Source organism: Lissotriton vulgaris, chromosome 2_1 (genome assembly GCF_964263255.1).
Source record: "Lissotriton vulgaris chromosome 2_1, aLisVul1.2, whole genome shotgun sequence".
Classification (NCBI taxonomy): Eukaryota; Metazoa; Chordata; class Amphibia; order Caudata; family Salamandridae; genus Lissotriton; species Lissotriton vulgaris.
In genome coordinates this window covers 1,986,469,214-1,986,489,603 of record NC_141687.1, presented here as the reverse complement: position 1 = coordinate 1,986,489,603, position 20,390 = coordinate 1,986,469,214, and the positions used below count along the sequence as shown (strand labels likewise).

Below are 20,390 nucleotides of genomic sequence, written 5' to 3'. Positions count from 1 at the left end.
CCTCAGCTGTGTGGGTTCTAACTAAGGAAATAGCAAGTGCCTAAAATGAACTGGGTTTGTCTTCCTCCCTATCATCCACGGCGGTACAATCTGTTGACTGCAATCGAAGGCCTCATATTCCCCTAGAGCCCGAGGTGGTTGTTGCGAATTATAAATCCACTGTGATACCATCGGACTGCCCCCCCATCTGTTATACCCTCAGTCCTGCCCCCAACCCAGAGGGATTCTATTTCGGACCATGAACCCATTAGGAACTCTGCAAAGAGGAAGAAAGCGGAGGGCAGCGCAAACTCGCATACTGGGACTGTTGTGGATTTGGGTGACCAGTTGGAGGCGCTATTTTCTGCGAGGATTGAGCCTCTGATAGCGGATATTGCTAAAGATATAGTGGATACATTGAACACTTGCCTTTCTGGTCTTTTGAAGAAATGTTCTCTAATTGACAAAATTGTTAAGGATCTTTCATCTGTACCGGTTTTACTTAGAGGGGATACTGATGTATCAGGTATTAATAATGTTACGGATCTGACGAAAAAAAACCCTGACTCCCATCCGCTCCTCACTAGGGAGAACACTTTGTCTGATGGGGCACGGATCATTAACCCTGCTGACACTGCCTCTCATGCAGGGGGTTCCTTGATGGGGAACACGAGGGGGCAATATCTGTATAAGCAACTCGGCTCCCAATAGGCGGGCCATGGGTAGCAAGCTGAAACTAAATTTGCCCCCGGAGGCCGCCCCATTAGCAGCTATTTTCATCGGTGTACCTCCATTAGCAGAGGGAACGGTGGAAACTGCTTCTGACTTACTAATAAAGGCCAGATCATGGTGTGCGGAAGCTAGTAGTGGTGGGACCCATATATCAGATAGCGTCATATTTGTCAACAGGGTGGGTTGGATTGGGAAACGCCCTAAGACAGTGCAGGGGGATTGTGTTGTAGTCAATTTTGATTGCCCGGACCTGGCCAATTGACTTTTTTGGGATGGTTCCGACATAGAGGGGGAAGTTCACATGAGACCAGTCCCCCTGGTTTTTTTTTATCCACCCCCCAACACACATTTTTGCACTGACTACCCGGGGTCAGCTACTAGAAGCTGGAACTCAAGAGTAGTTGGGGCCAGACCAGTGAGACATACACAGCACAACACAAGGTGGAACCCAGGAACACAGCCAGCCTTAAACTTTCAGCCGGTGCACACACGTAAGGAGGGTGGAGGGCTAGTATTGAGCAACCGTTTCTCGCCCCTCTCTGATATAGAGGAAATCGATTGACAACCACCCCCACCCCAGCCCGCTACCCAGGAGATTCACAACCCAGGCGAATTGGTAGGCTGCAAACTGAGAACATGGAACGTAGCTGGGATTAGAACCAAGAGGGCTGATCCGGCATGGATCGATTTTGTGTGTAGCCACGATATTATAGCGTGTCAAGAAACTTGTGATACTTCACCCAACTTCTGGCTAGATGGCTTCACTTCTCATTCCATTCCGGCCACTCCTAGCCCTGCTGGAAGGGCAAAGGGCAGTCTTGTCCCTCTCTTTTCACTTAACCTTAAGGGCGACTTCAAGAGGGTTCACAGTAGTTCACCGAATATTTTAATTGTTGAATGGACTGCCCTACCCAGTAGCAAAATTCTCTTAATTAATTTCTATAATTCCTGGGATAGGTGAAATGACCATTGAGTTGATTTGCAACAATGTATCACTATGTACAGTCAAATGAATCACACTAATTTCGAGTTAATTTTACTAGGAGATTTTAATGTACATCCTTGCAGAGAATCGTGCTTTTTAGGCGAACAGGAGGGTCCAATGGGCATAGGGACACCCCATTTCGAGCACACTAAGTCAGGGGAGGCGCTTGAGGAGTTGCTTGCTATCTTGAATCTATATGAACCCTGTATTAGCGAGGGAGGGGCCAGAACCATCACATATAAAGACTCTAGCCCTGGTTCAATCTTAGATTACATCTTCCTGACCTCAGGTATTTTACAGAGAGTGATGTCCTACATAGCTATAGCTTCAATTCATAGCAACCACAGCCCGGTCTTGTTAACTATGCACTGGGGAGCCCACATGGAAGATAATACCCGCCCAGCGGCTATCGGTCATGCCATATGCCCCACGGATCAAGGGAGAAGGGTTAAATGTCCAAATGTGGTCCCCGGAGATTTCATGGATAAATTACTGCCCACAATTGAGGGATATGGCTATCTGCCAGGACCAACAGGCTACTGCCCACGAGGTCATGGGGGCCTTCGAATCTATATGCTCCCATGTTGCTGGAGCTTTAACGGTTAAAGCTGTACAGGGGGGGGTCAAACAGTATCGCTGGTTCGATGCCAAGTGCTCCAAAGCCCACAAGGCGCTAATGACAGCTTTAAAATCCACCCCGAGAGACAGGGCAGTGGAGGCCAGTTTAAGAAAGGAGTATAAGGCCACTGTAAATGGGAGGAAAAATGATATTAAAAAGAAGGCCTGGGAAGATCTACTTTCTTGTGAGGTCTTGCATGATAGTTCACAGTTTTGGGGCATAGATAACCAACCATTTTTCGCAGAGGGGGACAACACAGTTATGGAATGCGTCATCCCAGATGACAAATGGCTAAAGCATTTTGGGGAGGTATATGGTAATCGAGAAACTGATGCCCCCGAAAATCTGTGGGTGATGGATGAGTGCACGCCCCTGTCCTTTTCCTCCGACGAGGTGGAGAGAGCAATTGAGGAGACTTCCAAGAAAAGGCCCCAGGGCCGGATGGCGTCCCTGCTGATTTTTACAGACATTCTCCAAAACTCTGGGCAGGGGTTCTAACAAACGTATTTTTAGCTGCAAATGGTAAAGTCTTCCCTAATACTTGGTCTACCTCCATCATTGTGCCAATCTTTAAAAAAGGCCAGCGGGATGACCCAGGGTGTTACAGGCCAATCTCCCTTTTAGACTCTGCAATTAAGATCCTAGGCAGAGTCTTACTATACAAACTTAGAGTTAACATCGAAAGGTGCGGGGGCCTGACAAACGTTCAATATGGATTAAGAGAAAAAAGGGGCACATTGGACCAGTGTTCCAATCTACACTTAATAATATCTAAGTACACAGTGGCCAAGGAGGGGTCCTTGTTTCTGGCCTTCATGGACCTCTCCTCGGCTTTCGACCTAGTGAATAGGTCAAAATTGTGGGAAACTCTAGTGCAGATTGGTGTGGATAAACCACTTGTGTATTTTTTGGCCTCTTTACATCAGTAACTGTTTGCCTCAGTGAGGGTCATGAAGGAGGGAAGATGTACAAGTCATTTCAAATCCATGAGAGGAGTGCGCCAGGGTTGCATCTTGGCCCCCCTCCTTTTTACCATCTACAGAAACGGCCTGGGTAAACACCTAGAGGCTGTGGAGGGGACGTTCCGCGTGTAGGAGAAGTAAAGATCCCGGCTCTCCTATACCCGTACGATGCAGTCCTGATAGCACGTACAGGGGTGGGCCTCCAGCGTCTGCTAGATTCTTTTGGGAGCTTTATGGATCAGCTGGACTTAAAGATCAATGCGAACAAGTCCCATACTATGGTGGTGGGCCGACACAGAAATAAGAGGAAAATCATACCCTTTTCCTGTAAAGGAGAGACAGTGTCTAGGGTGGAAGTATTTACCTATTTGGGAGTTTTTTTTGATGAGAAGGGCATGTGGGGCCCACAAATAAAGGCTAAAAGTTTATCATTCGTGAGAGCGACCTCAGCTTTGCTGGGTTTCTCAAAAAGATTGGGGCCAGGCCCATTGAGGCCCTTTCAAGGAGCTACGATTCTAAATGTATTTCCATAGTCATGTATGGTTCCTCATTATGGGGGTATGTATCACAACATCTAATTCAAAAAGCAGAAAATAAGTTCTTGAGATTTCTGCTGTCCATCCCCCAGTCCACACCTACATTTCCGATCCATGGGGAGGTGGGCTTAGACTATGTAGCAGATAGAATCAGAATGGCCCCTTTATTATTTTGGTTAAAGACATGGCTCAATGCTGAGTTAACACGTAACCACTCCATCTTGACAGATGTTATGTCATTAGACCACGCAATGAAAATACCTTGGCTAGAATATATAAGACATACCTTTGCACAGCTAGGACGTTCAGATTTATATAATGTCCCTTCCAGCATTAAGCGAGAGGATCTCATCTGGGCCAAAAAGAATTTTATGGCTAGGGCGACATTGGCTCGGGAAGAGCAGGAACTGATGAAACTGATGGAGCGAGCTTCAGAAATTATTTTATTCTGGCTCGTGATATTAATCTCCCATAACTTGATTAAATATATTAATGGTTTTTGCATGATTTTTGTTACTAAACCAACCTAGTGTTAAGTCGCATACATTATCACACACGGGACTAACGACATGTGCTTTATGTTGCATATGCAAGTATGTTTTATAATAAATAACTAACGTTGTTTTGTTTGTCTAATGTCCTTGTCAAACATTAATGCAGCTGTTTTAATTAATGGCATGTGCCTATTTTATATGTGCTTTTGTCTATGTCGTGTCTTTTTATCTTTTACAGGCATGTGGAGAATCCTGCTGGACTATATGAAGAATGGTAGATTATAAGTGTTGCTTTCTTTGTGCTTTTGCTAGGTAACATAATTAATGGGTTAACATTTAGCAAAGGGGGTGGGTAACAGAACAAATGTCAATTCTTTAATTAATTGCCGTTTTGTGTTTGTTTAAATAATAGTTTTCTGAAAAAGTGATGCAAGCTAAAAGTGGCGCAGTGACGCAAGCTAAAAGTGGCGCAGTGACGCAAGCTAAAAGTGGCGCAGAAAATTGACGCTTTCTGAAAGAGGCCTACTGATGTAAAAGCCACGAGAGAAAACTTATTTTGAAAAGTTGAGAAGCCTATAAACTTTTATTGTGAAAAGTTTTTGAAAAGAACTGCAAAAGGCGACTTTGTCGAGAGGTTTGCTAATGTGCTGCGGGAAGCTCAGAACGGACAGGCTCAAGGCCAGGAATGTGAGTCGCAGCATTTTTGTGCACTACATGAACAATCTTTGCTACAAAATGTAGCAGCCTAAGGAAGTGCCGCCAGGACTCTGTGCATGAACAATGGCTTCGAGTTGGAAGATGTCACAATTTACTGTGGTGTGAGGTGATTCAGCCAATGGGGAGCCAGAATTCAGCTGATGGAATGTGAAATTAGTTAGTTTAGCCTCAGTTTTAGGGTATAAAGAATTGGCTCAAGGAGCAGACTTGGGCCTACGCTTTTTGATTCCAGAGGGACGTGTTCTGCTGTCCGATGAATACACGTAAGGAAAGGAGATTTTTAAAAGACTTTGTTTTCAGGAGATGAGGGTAGAGACAGGGAAATAGTTAGGGTTTGGAAATGTTCTTTTTGACTTATTTCTGTTAATGAATAATATTTCTTTAATTAAGCTCTCTTTGTAAATGCTGAATAAAACTTTCTTTATGACTTTTTCTAATGCTTGCTTAATAAAGTTCCAAAACCTAAGTTTTCTTGAATATGTTTGAATAAACTTTAAAAATGACAAGCTGGTCTTGTTTATTGTAGACAGTTTAACCCCTTTACTGCTAAGGCATTATTCTTCTTCTCATATAATTTCCATTGAAATCAATGGAAAGTCCATGACGAGTTACCCTTGTCATTAGCGGCGAAGAGGTTAAACAACATTGTTGGACCCGGCCCTTTGGGCAGGTTCACCGAGAGACTTTTTGCTTTTCCTAGCCTGTTTCTGTGACCTGGTGTTTGTGATTTTAGGCCTCTGCGCACTTTTTCACTGTGGTACAGTGTAAAGTGCTTGAGCTCTCTGTGTATGTGTGGTGAGTGACCTGCCCTCCCATAGGAATGAATGGGGGATATGTATGCCCATGGTAGTTACTGATGTGTGGGGAGTGCAGGGGCGAGTTTGATATGTGCGAACTCGTGAGATTGAATGCTGCGTAATGGTATATGCGGCATGAGTGTGTCTAGTCTAGAAGTGCCACTTTTAGAAGTTGGCATATTTGTGTAATTTGTGTCTGGCACATACTAATTTGCATAAAGCCAGGTTCTGAGCTGGGATGGTGCAGTGAGCTAAAATACGGTGTTGGATCTAGCCCTGATCTCTTGACTGGGTGAGAGTATTCTGCTTAATTCAGAAACTCTGTCCAACACCACCCCTTGTTGTGAAATATTTTGTCCACCCTAAGCCTGGAAGGGTATACTCAGATGTGAGTCCCTTGCTCATTGCACCATCAGGATTCAAGCAAGCCGGGCCGACGACGGCTGAAATGCCAGAAACCGGTCCCTGGTAGCTTGTTTCCTTCCCAGTGTAAGAATTGGCTTGGTAGTTTGGTTTGCCCTTTTCCCATCATGCACTGGGACAGGAACAGACTAATTTGCATATAGCCAGGTTCTGAGCTGGGATGGTGCAGTGAGCTAAAAAACGGTGTTGGATCTAGCCCTGATCTCTTGACTGGGTGAGAGTATTCTGCTTAATTCAGAAACTCTGTCCAACACCACCCCTTGTTGTTAAATATTTTGTCCACCCTAAGCGTGGAAGGGTATACTCAGATGTGAGTCCCTTGCTCATTGCACCATCAGGATTCAAGCAAGCCGGGTCGACGACGGCTGAAATGCCAGAAACCGGTCCCCGGTAGCTTGTTTCCTTCCCAGTGTAAGAATTGGCTTGGTAGTTTGGTTTGCCCTGTTCCCATCATGCACTGGGACAGGAACAGACTAATTTGCATATAGCCATGTTCTGAGCTGGGATGGTGCAGTGAGCTAAAAAACTGTGTTGGATCTAGCCCTGATCTCTTGACTGGGTGAGAGTATTCTGCTTAATTCAGAAACTCTGTCCAACACCACCCCTTGTTGTTAAATATATTGAATTCAGACTGGGCATGAATGGCAGTTGGAAGCTCTTTCTTGACTAAGGCATAGCAGATTTTGATACACACATAAAACCTGCTTTGCACTTCCTCGCAATTGTAAAGCCCACATAGACCTGATTACTCACTTTGTCTGACCGTGTGCCGTTGATGTAGTATGAAGCTGCACACAAAGGGTCCACTCTATGCAGATGCTCTTCTTTAACAGGAGGGGGGGAAAGGAAGAAAGAGTGATGGACTGTTACTTTAATAAGAAAAGATAGAAAGGTGGGAAGAACCAGTTTATCTGGGAAGAATACTTAAATGGTAGTTGGGCTGAAAGGGACCGAACTTCACAGGTCCAAAGTAAGTGGCACTAAGAAAATAGTTTTCAGTGTCAGGAGTCGAACAGGGCAACTATGCATCGGCTTAAATCGGGATACCATAAGGAACGTTTACACAAGATTGAAATCCTACTGAGGAACAATAAATTGAGTAGGAGGTCAAATCTAAAGCAAACATTTCAGAAAATGTGCCTCTGGAGGCAACTTAAACAAAGAAGGCTCGTCAGGCAGACACAGATCAAATCACTTCACTGTATCAATTGCTAAGCAGGAGACAATGCAAAGCAAAGGTTATCAAAAAGGCATGACTTTAGAGGATCAGAATTTTTCACTCATAACTTTTCACTCCTACTGTCGAACACACTTGTTCAAGTTAAGGTAATAAGTGGATTTTCCTGTGAGCTTTGCCGCAGTCAAAAGAACATCTGCAACTTCAGGTGGCAAGTAGAGATACTCTAGGCACCACTCCATTTCCACATGTGCAGCTGCAGCAGTTGAGATGAAGGACCTGACAATTTCTGCTGGGACAGTAGGTACACTGTGTGCAGGAGAGGAGATGCCGAGAGCAGAATTCCAACAGATCAGAATACCAACCCTTATTGCTCAATCCAGAGAAATCAGAATCTGCTGTGCTCTAACTTTCTACGCCTTTTGTCGACTCTCAGCTGAAATGGGCTCAGTGCGAATATGTGAAGTAGGATCAAAACAGTGCAAATTGAAGGCACTCTCATTGAGCCACTCAGCGAATTGCATGGCACCAGAGGATGTTTCCCGTTCTGAGCCAAGTCAAAAAGGTCCTCACATGCACACTGAAATCTGGAAAAGAACACTTCTGTCACATTGTAATGAAGTTCTCACTTGTGCTGCTCCAATGAGAGGCAGCTCAAGGGATTCACCCTCAAATTGAGGTGGTGTGCGAGGTATGCCGTTACTGAGCAAGTAAGTGCCACACAGTTTGGCACATCCCAACGGTTAAATCGCCTCCCAACATATGGTTGATGACTCGCAACACCTGCAGCTGTATCACATGTATGTGAAAGTGCTGCGCTGACATGGACAAAAGGCCCCACAACAAGATATTGCCCAGATAAACTCTCGATCCCAGCAAGCAGGCATCTGAAAGTACTATAACCTGCAACTGGGGAGGTCTGAAGACATAACCCAATGACAGACTGGAGAGGCCAGTACAGATTCAGGATGATTAAATTGAAGTCGCGAGGCTCCCCCATGCATCCTTAAGAATGTAAAACTCGCACTCACCATCTGCATACAGCACAAACAGAATGCCTAACAGGCATAGCACTTGCAGACCCGGGATCACTGTCTGAACCAGAAATATAAGAATCCTATCTAGAACATATGCAATCATCTGAGGAGGAGGAAAATACTTCAAAAGGGTTGTATCTAGCACCATTCCTATGAACAATAGTGTCAATGTTGGTGTGAGATGGGAGTTCTGGTACTGGATTATGGAGCCAAGGTAGTGAAGAGTAGTCATATGTTGTGCTGATTGTTTTCTGTGAAGTGCAGGATACGGTACCCTCATCAGCCAGTTGTCCATGTACTCCTGACATCCGTAATGAAGCCACCAGCCCAGCTTTCACCTTGGCAAATCGAGTAGTCTTCCAAATGGCAGACCCGCAAACTGGTGGTATTGAAACCCCTACCTACAGTGAACCGTAGGTAGAGCTTATGAGTGAGTTGGATCAGTCTATGCAAGTAGGTGTCATGGAGATTCATGCAAGTAGGTGTCAGAGATTCAGGGACACAAGTCAATCCCCTACATTAACCCCTTTCGTCATGCAGTAGCCTCCTCGCACGCTGATGCCGAGCCCAGCTCGTCATGAAGCATGGGATTTTGAAAATCTCAGCACAGCAGGGGAATATGCTGAGCAGCCATGGGGTTAAAAGCCACTAAGACGTGGCTCAGGGACAGGATCTTGACTTTGTCCTGCTCAAACAATAGGCACATGAGGCAGAGATCTTGGAAGAGTCTAAGAAATCCATTCTTCTTGAGGACAAAAATGTAAAGGTATAAAATCCTATGCCCCTTAAATCCACTGACAGCATCAAATGGCCCTTTTGTTCAACATAGAAAGAACTTCCACCTTCAAATGTGAGGTATGTGCTCAAGAGCATATCTTGTTGGAAGAAGGACTATCTGGAGTAGAGTATAGAAAGGGTACGGCGTAGCCCTTGCAGATTACCTGGATGAACCAAGATCCACTATGAAGCCTCCAAGTTAGCGGAAATTTGGGAGTCTTCTTCCAGAAATTGGTGGTGTGGGAGCTGAAGTCAAAGAGGTTTTGAGGCAGCAGTGGCAGAAATGAAGAAGCAAATGATGATGGTATTACCTAGATCATGAGTACTCAAAAACAATTGCCCGGGAGCACAAAGTACGGTCTGTGGTGTGACCAAAGGCCTCACTGATGCCAGCAGGGAGTCAGTAGGGGGTCTGGATGAGTTCGGTATTGCGTAAAAATGTTAACTAACAGGACAAGCCTTTATTTGCACATTTATATTTTTAAAAAATCTGAATATTAGTGGTCAACAACTAAACTACAGATTGTGCTGCTGCACACCAGGGGGGATACATGTAAAGGTCAAGAGGGCCGCAAGCAGCCCCCGGGCCGTGCTTTGAGTATCACTGACCTAGATCCATCTCTGCCACAAAAGGAGACGTAAATTTGTAAGGGCTGTAAATGTTGGCAGTGTAAGGATTGTTATGCTGTGAAATAGCCTAGAAATTCCTTACACAGCTGGCGAAATTATTTTGCAGGGGAGGTTAGTCATAGCTAGCGCCATGCCTCTGCTTATTTTTCTAAGCACTCCAAGGAGGAGGAGAAGTCCTTCTCTCTGACCAGTCACTTGCCACCAAACACCAAGAGTATGAGGGTAGCCAAGACATCTCCTGAAAATCCATTAAAATGCATCCAAGCATTACTTCACATATGACAGTTTGAAAGCCATACCCATGGATCGAACCTTGGTTTCCAATGAATCCAGGCCTCACTTAATGATTACTCTGGAAGCGTCCAAATCATTATTAACTAAGATCAGAGAAAATATTTTCCATTTTGTCAGGTACATTTTTAATTGTCAGTTTTGCTAGCTCTCACAGTGGGAGGGCATAGTAGCCCAGAAGACATGTGATGTTCGCAGTGCGAAGGGCAAAGCTATCAGTACAAAGACTTTCTGCCTCAGAATGTAGTCTCTTTTACTCTGAAGTCTGGAGGAGACATAGCATGGGTATTTTGGTTCAACTATGTGGTGGAAGCTTAGACCACTAGGCTCCCTGGAGACAGTATGATAATAATAATTTCAGGCTACAAGGTGCAGGCCATTGTTGTGTAACAACTTTTCTCTGGACTGTTAGTACCAAGAAGAGCTTCTTCCAGAAAGTCATTACATGCTCCAATAGAGCCTCATTGTTGACTAGCAAAGGCTCCGAGACTGCAGAGGAAGTTTGCAAGATTTCTGTTAAAATGTTAGAATTAGCCTCAGGAGCAGGCAGTCAATTTAAGTGCTTCTATTGCTTTTAGTACCATCAAACTAAACTTCTCTGAAGGAGGCACAGAGGGTTAAGGGCTATCGCGTTCTGGAGAAGAAATCAGGCCACCTGTGTTTTGTAAGTCCAGAAAAAAGCCAGCATCTGTGTTAAGAGGAAAGGAAGTCATCCGCCTCTGAATCATCATCATCCTCTACAAGGCTAAATTCTTAATTAGCAGTCTCTTGATTCCAAACGTACCTGTAACACCTAAAAGAAGCTGAAAGTCCTGCCCAAAAAGACGAACTACCGGGAGAACTGGATCTGGAATTACTGATTACCCCAGTAATTCCTCATTTCTTAGTGGACCCTCCTAGTCCAAATTATAATGGTGTGGATTTTGGCCAACCCTTGAGTTATAAGTACCCCTTATATTGGTAACATCAGGGGGTAGGGAAAATGTGGACCATTTATTGTGCAAATTATAAAAAGAGTCTAAGACTTCGACCACATGAGGCAATATCTGCGCCCTAGGGTGATGCTATGCTAAAGGTTCATCACCAAATCAGCTCAAACTTTTTCCTTTTCCCACTTGGATAATGTCCACCAACTTTCAGCGCTGCAAATCAACAGACCCGCAATATCGGTCCAATCCTTAAGCAGTGGTCAAGAGGATAACAGAGTGAATCTTAACAAATCCATCATGGACTGATTCTCAACCTGCACAAAATAAGTCAACGGAGTCAGGAATTCCGGTTACAACTTTACGGTCGGTATCAGTTTCAATGACAAGGAAGAGCCTGCCATCTGAGAAGGGTGGAAACTAGACACTACATACAGATTTTGTTTGGGTCTGACAAGGACATTTTCTCACAGCATCTGAGACACGGTTTGAATCTCCAAAATCTTAGAAGGAAAAATATGACTAGTCACTGTTGAAAACTGAAGCATTTTGTTAGTAAAGCACAAAGAACAACCCTAGGCACAGGACAATGAGGCTCTGAAAAACGGGTACTGATACAAGTGTGCTGGCTGGCATCTTATATACTTCAATGTGGTCTCAGCAGGGGCAGATAGTTGTGGTTAAGGCCACATGGTGCCACTTTGGGGAGCTGCTGGGCAACTTCTGGTGATTAAGTTTCTGAATTCAGTCTGGAGCCTGGAGGATATTTATAAGATGAGGAATGTGCAGGAAGAAGTGTCCATCAGAAATGAGATTAAGTAAGCCACAGAGGTAAAGAAACAAGAGGAAAGAAAACTATGGATGATCTACAAAACAGGCACAGATGAGAAGAGGATTTACCTCCTTCCTGGTCTGTAGGGGAGCTAGGAACGATGATGGGGGTTGATCGGGAAACATCAGGGGAAGGAGGAACCAGGTCTGAGGAATTCCTGTACGTGGGAAGAATCAAAGGTTAATAATTTAGCATATACAACTTACAATTTCTCCACAGTAAACATTGTTCAAGAGATAAAACCAGTAGATTAATTTCAGTTTTAGAACAACCAGTCTTGTAAAAAATAATTCTTGACAACAATAGAAGGGAAATAGCAGACTAATTTGTCTTTGTTTTTTGTTCGTTTCTATTGTTAGCTCTGGGGTTTCTCGAGCAATGAAACATTCCAGCAAAAACTGAAATATGCATTGAAAAAAATTCTGGGAAACAGCTTGTAGCATAAGTTACTACTTGTGTAACGATATATCTGTAAGAGACATTAGTTAGTGATAGATTCCTTACCTAAGAATATCCCCAGGCGCCAGACTGGATCCGGAACATTTTGCTTAGCAGTATCCCTGTGCTTCGGTAGGTGGCGTTGTGCGGCTCCGCGTCCATCACTGGCGTCTCACGGAGACTGCTTAGGCGCCACCCATGAGCAGGCACGTCAGTTCTGCACACGACTTTCCGCGCCAAAACGCAGAGCCATGCAAGAGACTGACGATTGGTGCATAAAACTTGGGCCCTAAAAGGGGATAACCGTAACTCTAGTAATCAGCTCGAAGAACGGGGAGGATGGGCGGGGCGGTAAGGAATCTATCACTAGCTAATGTCTCTTACAGATATATCGTTACACAAGTAGTAACTTGCGCATCTGAAAGAGCCACGTTAGTGATAGATTCCTTACCTTAGAATAGATACCCCAGCAATACCAACCCCCGGTGGTGTGTTTGCGAACGAGATTACACCAAAAAGTCACGGAGTACAGATCGGCCAAAGAAGCTGTCTCTCCGGACCGGACTGTCAAGGCAGTAGTGCTTCGTAAACGTGTGCAGCGAGGCCCAGGTAGCTGCCTGACAAATATCCTGCAAGGGAACACCACGTCCCAAGGCAGTAGTGGCAGTCGTTGCCCTGGTGGAATGGGCACGCAGCCCCAGAGGAGGCTCCTTCTTAGCCAAGGAGTAACAAGCTTTAATGCACATAACGACCCACTGGGAGATGGTCCGCTTGTGCACGGCCCGACCTTTTTTAGCGCCCACGTAGCTAATCCACCCGGAATTGTTGTGTACACTGCAGACAGAAAGCAAGCACACGTTTTGGGTCCAGACGGTGGAGCCTCTCTTCCTCTCTGGAAGAATGCGGAGGCAGAAAGAAGGTGGGCAAAGTGATGGTCTGCCCGACGTGGAAGGGCGTGACAACCTTTGGCAAGAAAGAAGGACGGGTCCTTAGAACCACCTTGTCCGGATGAACAGAAAGGAAAGGAGGTTTAGAAGAAAGAGCCTGAAGCTCACTCACTCGTCTGGCAGAGGTGATGGCAACCAGGAAAGCAGTCTTTAAGGTGAGAAGACGCAAAGGATAATTGTGAAGCAGGTCAAAGGGAGCACACATCAATTAAGTCAACACAAGATTCAAGTCCAACTGGGGAATTATAAACGGAACTGGAGGGAACATGTGTGTAATGCCTTTCAGAAAACGTGGGTTCTGTGTAGGGTTTCTGAGTGTGCAGGCAGAATGGCTCCTGGGCTGGGAACGGTAATTAATTAGTGAAAAGTTCTAGTAATATGACGGTGCTACAGGTCAGAGGAGACCCCTAAACCTCTGCAGGGAGTGACAAGGGCTCACCCAATGAATTGAACAAAAGTCCCATGCACACGTTAGGTTTGGAATATAGTCCAGATGTTCATAGTAAGTAAACAAAAACATCTAATGAGACAAGGTGGACAAGTCTGAAAAGTTTCTTTCAAGTGCAATGTATTTAGCCTTCCCAATAGGAAGGAATGGTAACATCAAGGCAAACAACCAGCCGACACGTGTTTCGTCATGCGGGTGCTGTACCTGTGACTTCAGGGCGGTCTGTGGTCAAAAAAACATGTGTTCGGTATGCCGGTGATAATTCCGACCCGGCAGGTACGGGTATTCGAAATGGTATCCGGTGGTGTCTTGAAGGACCTCTGAAAGAGGGGCAGAAAGAGGATCCACAGCCTTCGCTGTGCACCATGCCACAAATTTGTGGCACCTACAGGCGTATACCGTTTTAGGGGAAGAACACCTGTCTACCAAAATCACATCACAGACTTCAGAAGGAAGATCGAAAGCAGTCAATTGTCGCCGCTCAATCTCAATGCATGGAGGTGGAGGCTGGACAGATTCGGGTGGAAGACCGTTCCCTGCTGCTGCGACAGAAGATCCTCCCGAAGAGGCAATCGGATTGGGAGATCGATCGCCATGCTGAGTAGCTCGGGATACCAGTATCTTCATGCCCAATACGGAGCCACAAGAATGACTTGGGCCTGGTCGTGCCTGATCTTCTTCAGCACTCTGGGCAGAAGTGGTATAGGCGGAAAGGCGTACAACAGACCGCAACTCCAATCGCGACGAAAAGCGTCGCCGAGCGTGTGCCGCCTTGGAAATTCCAACGCGCAGAACTGACTGCGCTTTCTCTTCCGTGGCGAATAGATCTAACCCAGGCTCTCCCCACTGCTGAAAGAGACCTTAACTACGTCCGAGTTCAGACGCCATTCGTGATCCAGCAAGCACCGGCGGCTGAGTTCATCCGCTCTGGCGTTCAGAGAACCTGCCAGGTGTTGAACCACCAAGGTAATGCCTTGATGTTCCAGCCATGTCCAGAGGCGCAGAGCCTCCTGACATAGGGTCCACGACCCCACCCGGCCCTGTTTGTTGCCATACCACATGGCGGTGGTGTTGTCCGTGAACACCTGCACCACACTTCCCCGGCAGAGGGAAGGAATGCCGAATCGCCCGCAGCTCCAAAAGGTTGATATGGAGCCGGGACTCCGCCGGAGAAAAGAGGCCTCTGTTCTCCTCCTCTCCCAAGTGGCCGCCCCATCCCAGGAGGGACGCATCTGTCACCACTGTGTGCTCTGGTTGGGGAAGGGAGAGGGATCTGCCAATGACCCAATCGCGATTCGTGAGCCACCACTGCAACCGTTGAGCAGTGCCCTCCGAGATCTGGACATGATCGGACAGGTTGCCCTGATGCTGTGCCCACTGGAACTTCAGGTCCCACTGCAGAGCCCGCATATGCCATCTGGCATGTTGCACCAGCAGAATGTAGGAGGCCAAGAGGCCCAGGAGCCGGAGGGTCATCCTGACAGAAACCCAGGATAGAGGCCGAATGATCGGTATCATAGCCTGAATATCCCGGACCCGCTGCTCGGGAGGATAGACTCGAAACAGTGTCTAATCCAGAACCGCTCTGAAGAAGGGGAGTTTCTGAGAGGGACTCAGGTGCGACTTCGGCACATTGATGGAGAACCCCAGCAGATGCAGGAGGTTGGCCGTGGTCTGGAGGTGCGAGATGACTGCCTGGGGCGAGCCCGCCTTCAACAGCAAGTCGTCGAGGTAGGGGAAAACCGACACCCCCAACCGTCGCAGATGAGCCACGGCCTCCGCCATCACCTTCGTGAACACCCAAGGGGCACTGGTAAGGCCGAAGGAGAGCACGGCAAACTGGAAATGCTCCTGGGCTACCGTGAACCGCAGGTAGCGCGGTGGGCCGCAGGATGGGGATGTGAAAATAAGCGTCCTGCAAGTCCAACGCCACAATCCAGTCTCCGGGGTAAAGGGCAGCCAGGACCAGAGTCAGCATATTGAACTTCTCCTTCCGGAGGGAGCGATTGACATCCCGGAGGTCCAAGATGAGGCGCAGGCCCCCCTTGTCCTTTTTGGGGACCAGAAAGTAGTGGGAATAACAACCACACCCTACTTCCTGACCGGGAACGTATTTGAAGGCCCCTTTGGCCAGGAAGGCGGAGACTTCCTGATGGAGAAGAGTCAATTGAGCCCCTGACTTGCGGTGGTACCGAGGTGGCATGGCCGGAGGGGAGGACAGAAAGGGGAGTGCATAACCTTGGCGGATTATCTGCAGCACCCACTTGTCCGATGTGATTTCGCGCCAGTGGTGGAGGACCCTGCCACCAACTGGCGTGGCGTGCTCCGTGAAGCGTGGATTAGGAAGGCTTAGAGGCGGAAGCAGCGGGGTGGAAGTGGACTGACCCACATGCTGGTTACCAAACCCGACCCTGCCAAATCCACGGCCGCGGCCACACGGAGGCTGGTTCTGCACCGGCTTGCCAGAAGAGCGTGCTTGGGTGCCCCTGCCCTGGCCACGAAAGGAACGAAACCCAGGCATGGCAGGGTTCTTTGTGGAAAGACCCAAAGACTTGGCCGTTGCCCGAGAGTCTTTAAAGCGCTCCAAGGCATTGTCGGCCTTATCGCCAAAGAGGCGGGAACCATCAAAGGGCATGTCCATCAGTGAGCTCTGGATATCAGGTGAGAACCCAGTGGAACGCAACCAGGTGTGGCGCTGCAATGCCACAGTCGTGGAAATTGCCCTGCCTAACGAATCAGCGGTGTCCAAACCACACCTGATGGCAAACTTCGCCGCATCCTTACCTTCCGCAATCGCTTGGGAAAGGACAGCCTGGACCTGTCTCAGAACACTGAGGCAAGACCTGAGCTACCGAATTCCACACTGCGTGGAAGTAACGGCCCAATAAACTGGTGGTGTTAACCAAACGCAACCCCAAGCTGGCTGACAAGAACAACTTCTTGACAAATTGGTTACGCCTTTTAGAGTCCTTATCAGGCGGAGCCATGGGAAAGGCAATCTGCAGCGTCGAGGTCTGAATGACCAGGCTCTAAGGCGTGGGATGAGTGGTCGAGAAGGCGGGATCACCAGGGGCCGGGCGATTGACACCTAGCGACGTTTTTATCTACTAGCGCCGCCGTGGCCGGTCGCTACCAAGTGCCCAAGAGGACTACGTTGAAAGGGAGCAGTGACTCCGTAGACGCCATCTGGAGCACCGCCGTAAGGAGGATGGTCTTCAGGGCCACCGTAGGGAGGTCGAGATGGAGAGCCTCCATAGCCAGACGCAGCACCATGGTGTAGGAACAAAATGGTCCAGGAACCGGCCAGGGGTGGGAGAAACGGCAGCGCCTGTGGCAGAGCCAAGGGCGGTGCCAGAGCCAAGGGCGGCGCTGGGGCCAGAGCCGGCAGCGCTGGGGCTGGCGCTGGTGGTAGAGCCGCCAGGCCAACAGGATCTGGACACAGGACCGCGGGACCAGAAGGCATGCCGGTGGGAGCCCGGGGCCTATAAAGTTGGTCGATGGCAGCAAGAAACTCTTGCATCTGTTAGGGAGTCGCCGATGGACCCGGGTATAGCGGGTAGGCAGCGGGACGCCCCGGCTCCAGAGGAACCGCAGGGGCAGAGCCCCTGTCCCCCTCGTCCACCTCCGGACGAGGGGGACAGGGGCTCAGAAGTCAAAGAAGCGTGTCCGTTCTCCGACGTCTCCCCATGGCATCGCTTTCCGGAATATGAAGGAGAAGACTTAGAGCCCGAGGAGCCACGGCTCCGGTCCCAAGAGCCGTTCCGAGAACGGCCCCTAGACCCGGAGCGGCAGTGAGAGGAATCTCGGACCTCCATTAACTTCCGGCGCCGCACCTGCATGGCCTTCGGGCCATGGCTCGACAGTCTCAACAGTCATGGTCGGTCTCCAGGCAGTAGAGGCACACATCGTGGGGGTCTGCCACCAACATGGTACGGCGGCAGGACCCACAAGACTTAAAGCCGGGCATCCCTACGTGCACCAGGAGACACGAAAAGGAGACAAAAGGTCTATAAAAAGAAGTCAAAAAATGACTGAGGTACGTGCTCAATCCGGATCTGCGCTTTCGGCGCGGAAAAAGAAAGAACGTACGTCAGCGCGCATGGGTAGCGCCTAGGTAGTCTCTGTGACGTCATCTCGGCCTTACGATGTCAGCGACGGACGCGGAGCCGCACGACGCCACCTACCAATGCGCAGGTGTACTGCTAAGCAAAATGTTCCGGATCCAGTCCAGCGACTGGGGATATTCTAAGGTAAGGAATCTATCAGTAACGTGTCTCTTTCAGAAAAAGGTACCACCACCTTTGATAGCTATGTCTTCCTGTATCATGGACAGGTTGCAGAGTTCCAGTTGATATCTGTCATCAAAGAGAGTGGAATCGAATTATGCACATTGACTTTGAAATGCTATACAAGAGGACCAGCCTAATCAGTAAATGCTTTGAAAAAAGTCACTCCATCTTTCATAGGGGCTCCAAACTGTTTAATGCCAAGGTACCCTACAAAGCCATGGGTACTGCAGGGGAAATTGAATACATTTGAAGCTGGAGTTTCCCTTCAGAAGCAGAGATTACTGAAAAACACAGAATAAAATTTCAATCAATCAGGGAATTTTAAGCGTGCTACTCACCCATGAGGGTCTCAAGGCGCTGGGAGGGTGGGTGAGGGGGGTTCGCAGATGTGTTTAGCAGAAGAGCCAGGTCTTGAAGGTCTTCCTCAAGGTTTTCAGGTAGGGGCGCGTCTGATGTCTGCCAGTAGCTCGTTCCAGGTGTTGGCTGCAATGTGAGAGAAGGATCTTCTGCCTGCTCTGGCTCTGTGGATGCGCGTTGTTTCGGCCAGTGCGATGTTGGAAGATCGGAGGTTTCTTTTGGGTAGGTTGAAGTTGATTCTGTTGTTGAGGTATTTGGGTCTATTGTTGTGTAGGCATTTGTAGGTGTGAGTGAGGATTTTGAAAGTGACTTTTCTCCACAGGGAGCCAGTGGTGACTTTGTAGATACTGCCTGGTGTGTTTGTGTCGGGCACACCGAAGACGAGTCTGGTGGCGGTGTTCTGTATTGTCAGGAGTTTGCGGAGTAGGGACTTGTTGATGCCGGCGTAGAGTGCGTTTCCATAGTCCAGTCTGCTGGTGATGAGTGTGTGGGTGACTGCCTTCCTTGACTCAGGGGGGATCCACTGGAAGGTCTTTCGGAGGGAGTTGAAGCAGCTGGAGGTGACGGCGTTAACCTTGGTTCATGGTGAGTGATGAGTTGAATACGTTGCAGAGGTTCTTGGCGTGGTCTGAGGAGGAGGTGGCCTTCTGAGGGCGGTCGGCCACCAGGTGATGTCCCATGCAGAAGGGGTGGTACAGAGGACGAGGACTTCGGTCTTCTCGGCATTGAGCTTTAGGCAGCTGTTGGTCATCTCTGAAACGAAAGGAATGCAAGATGTCTCAGTCTGCTGAGACATCTTGCATTCCTTTCGTTTTTTAAATAGATTATGTTTTCAAGTCTATAAAAGGATTTTCAGATGGAAAAGATACAAATATTTACAAACCTATATTCATGTAGGGTAAATAACTAAGCAAACACAAGGAGATGATGGACGATCGCTGAAACTTTTCAGACACTCACCCCCAGTCACAGATCTGGGTTGAATCCATCATCGTTCTTTAGCTCACTTTGCCACCCCAGTTCAGACAGAGCTATATGCAAATCCAGCACAAACTGCCAAGCCATGTCTTCCCTGGACTGGAAAAAAGCATCCTGGGACCAGTTTCAAGCTAACAGCCCTCAACAGCCAGGCTAGCTTGAATCCAGTGGCAAAGTGAGCAAGGGACCCACGTCTGGGCATACCCTGCCAACTTAGGGTGAACAAAACTAACACAAGGAGACGATAGACGGAGTGCGGAAACTTTTCAGACACTCACCCCAGTCACAGATCTGGGTTGAATCCATCATCGTGCTTTTGGTCAGTTCGCCACCCCAGTTCAGACACAGAGTCAGTCTTGACCCAGTGCCACATCGGAACAGTCCAGCCCAAACTGCAATGTCATGTCTTCCGTGGACTAGATAACGAACACAACAAAATATGGTTTGAAAAGTGTTGGAATCTGACCACTCCAGTGCCAAATCAATGTCTGCAAAGACTTTGAACAAACCCTAGAAGGGCCGTTCCCCAGACATCTGTGGTTGGTGTGGTAGGAAGGTAAGTAGGTGTGTGTTTAGGTGTGTGTGTGTGTAGGTGGATTTGTGTAGGTGTGTGTGTGTGTGTGTGTGTGTGTGTGTGTGTGTGTGTGGGTATGTGTGTGTGTGTGTGTGTGTGTGAGAGAAAGAGTGAGAGAAAGAAAGAGAGGGAGAGAGAGAGATAAAGAAAGAAAAACAGGTCTTCTTCACACAAGACATATACCTGCAAGGTATTGATGCCTGAAATTTTTATTTGCAGATGTAGCAATGAACAAAACGCATTTTGGCCGTGCCAACCTCAATCACAGATGTGAGCTCGCGACCTCGCCATGCTCAGTGTTGTAATCAATTATGTAATTTCAGATGTCATTAGGTATGTTATCAATGCAGTCATTGAACATGTCATGAGTGATGTATTATGAGAGTTTATGGAGAGGGCGCAAGTTATAATTACTTTAGGGCATGAGTTTTAATAACTGGTGAAT

At 47.7% G+C, this 20,390-nt stretch overlaps 1 protein-coding gene across 6 annotated transcripts in view; it reads right to left on the bottom strand.

Annotated features, from left to right (window-relative positions):
- TP53BP1 (tumor protein p53 binding protein 1) overlaps positions 1 to 20,390 on the bottom strand; it is a 1,075,988-nt gene that overhangs the window by 722,580 nt on the left and 333,018 nt on the right. For all 6 annotated transcript variants that reach the window (XM_086958203.1, XM_086958207.1, XM_086958208.1 and 3 more), the window contains exon 10: positions 11,983 to 12,071. In XM_086958203.1, the coding sequence (XP_086814329.1) occupies positions 11,983 to 12,071 (89 nt within the window). The remainder of the gene's footprint in view (positions 1 to 11,982; positions 12,072 to 20,390) is intronic.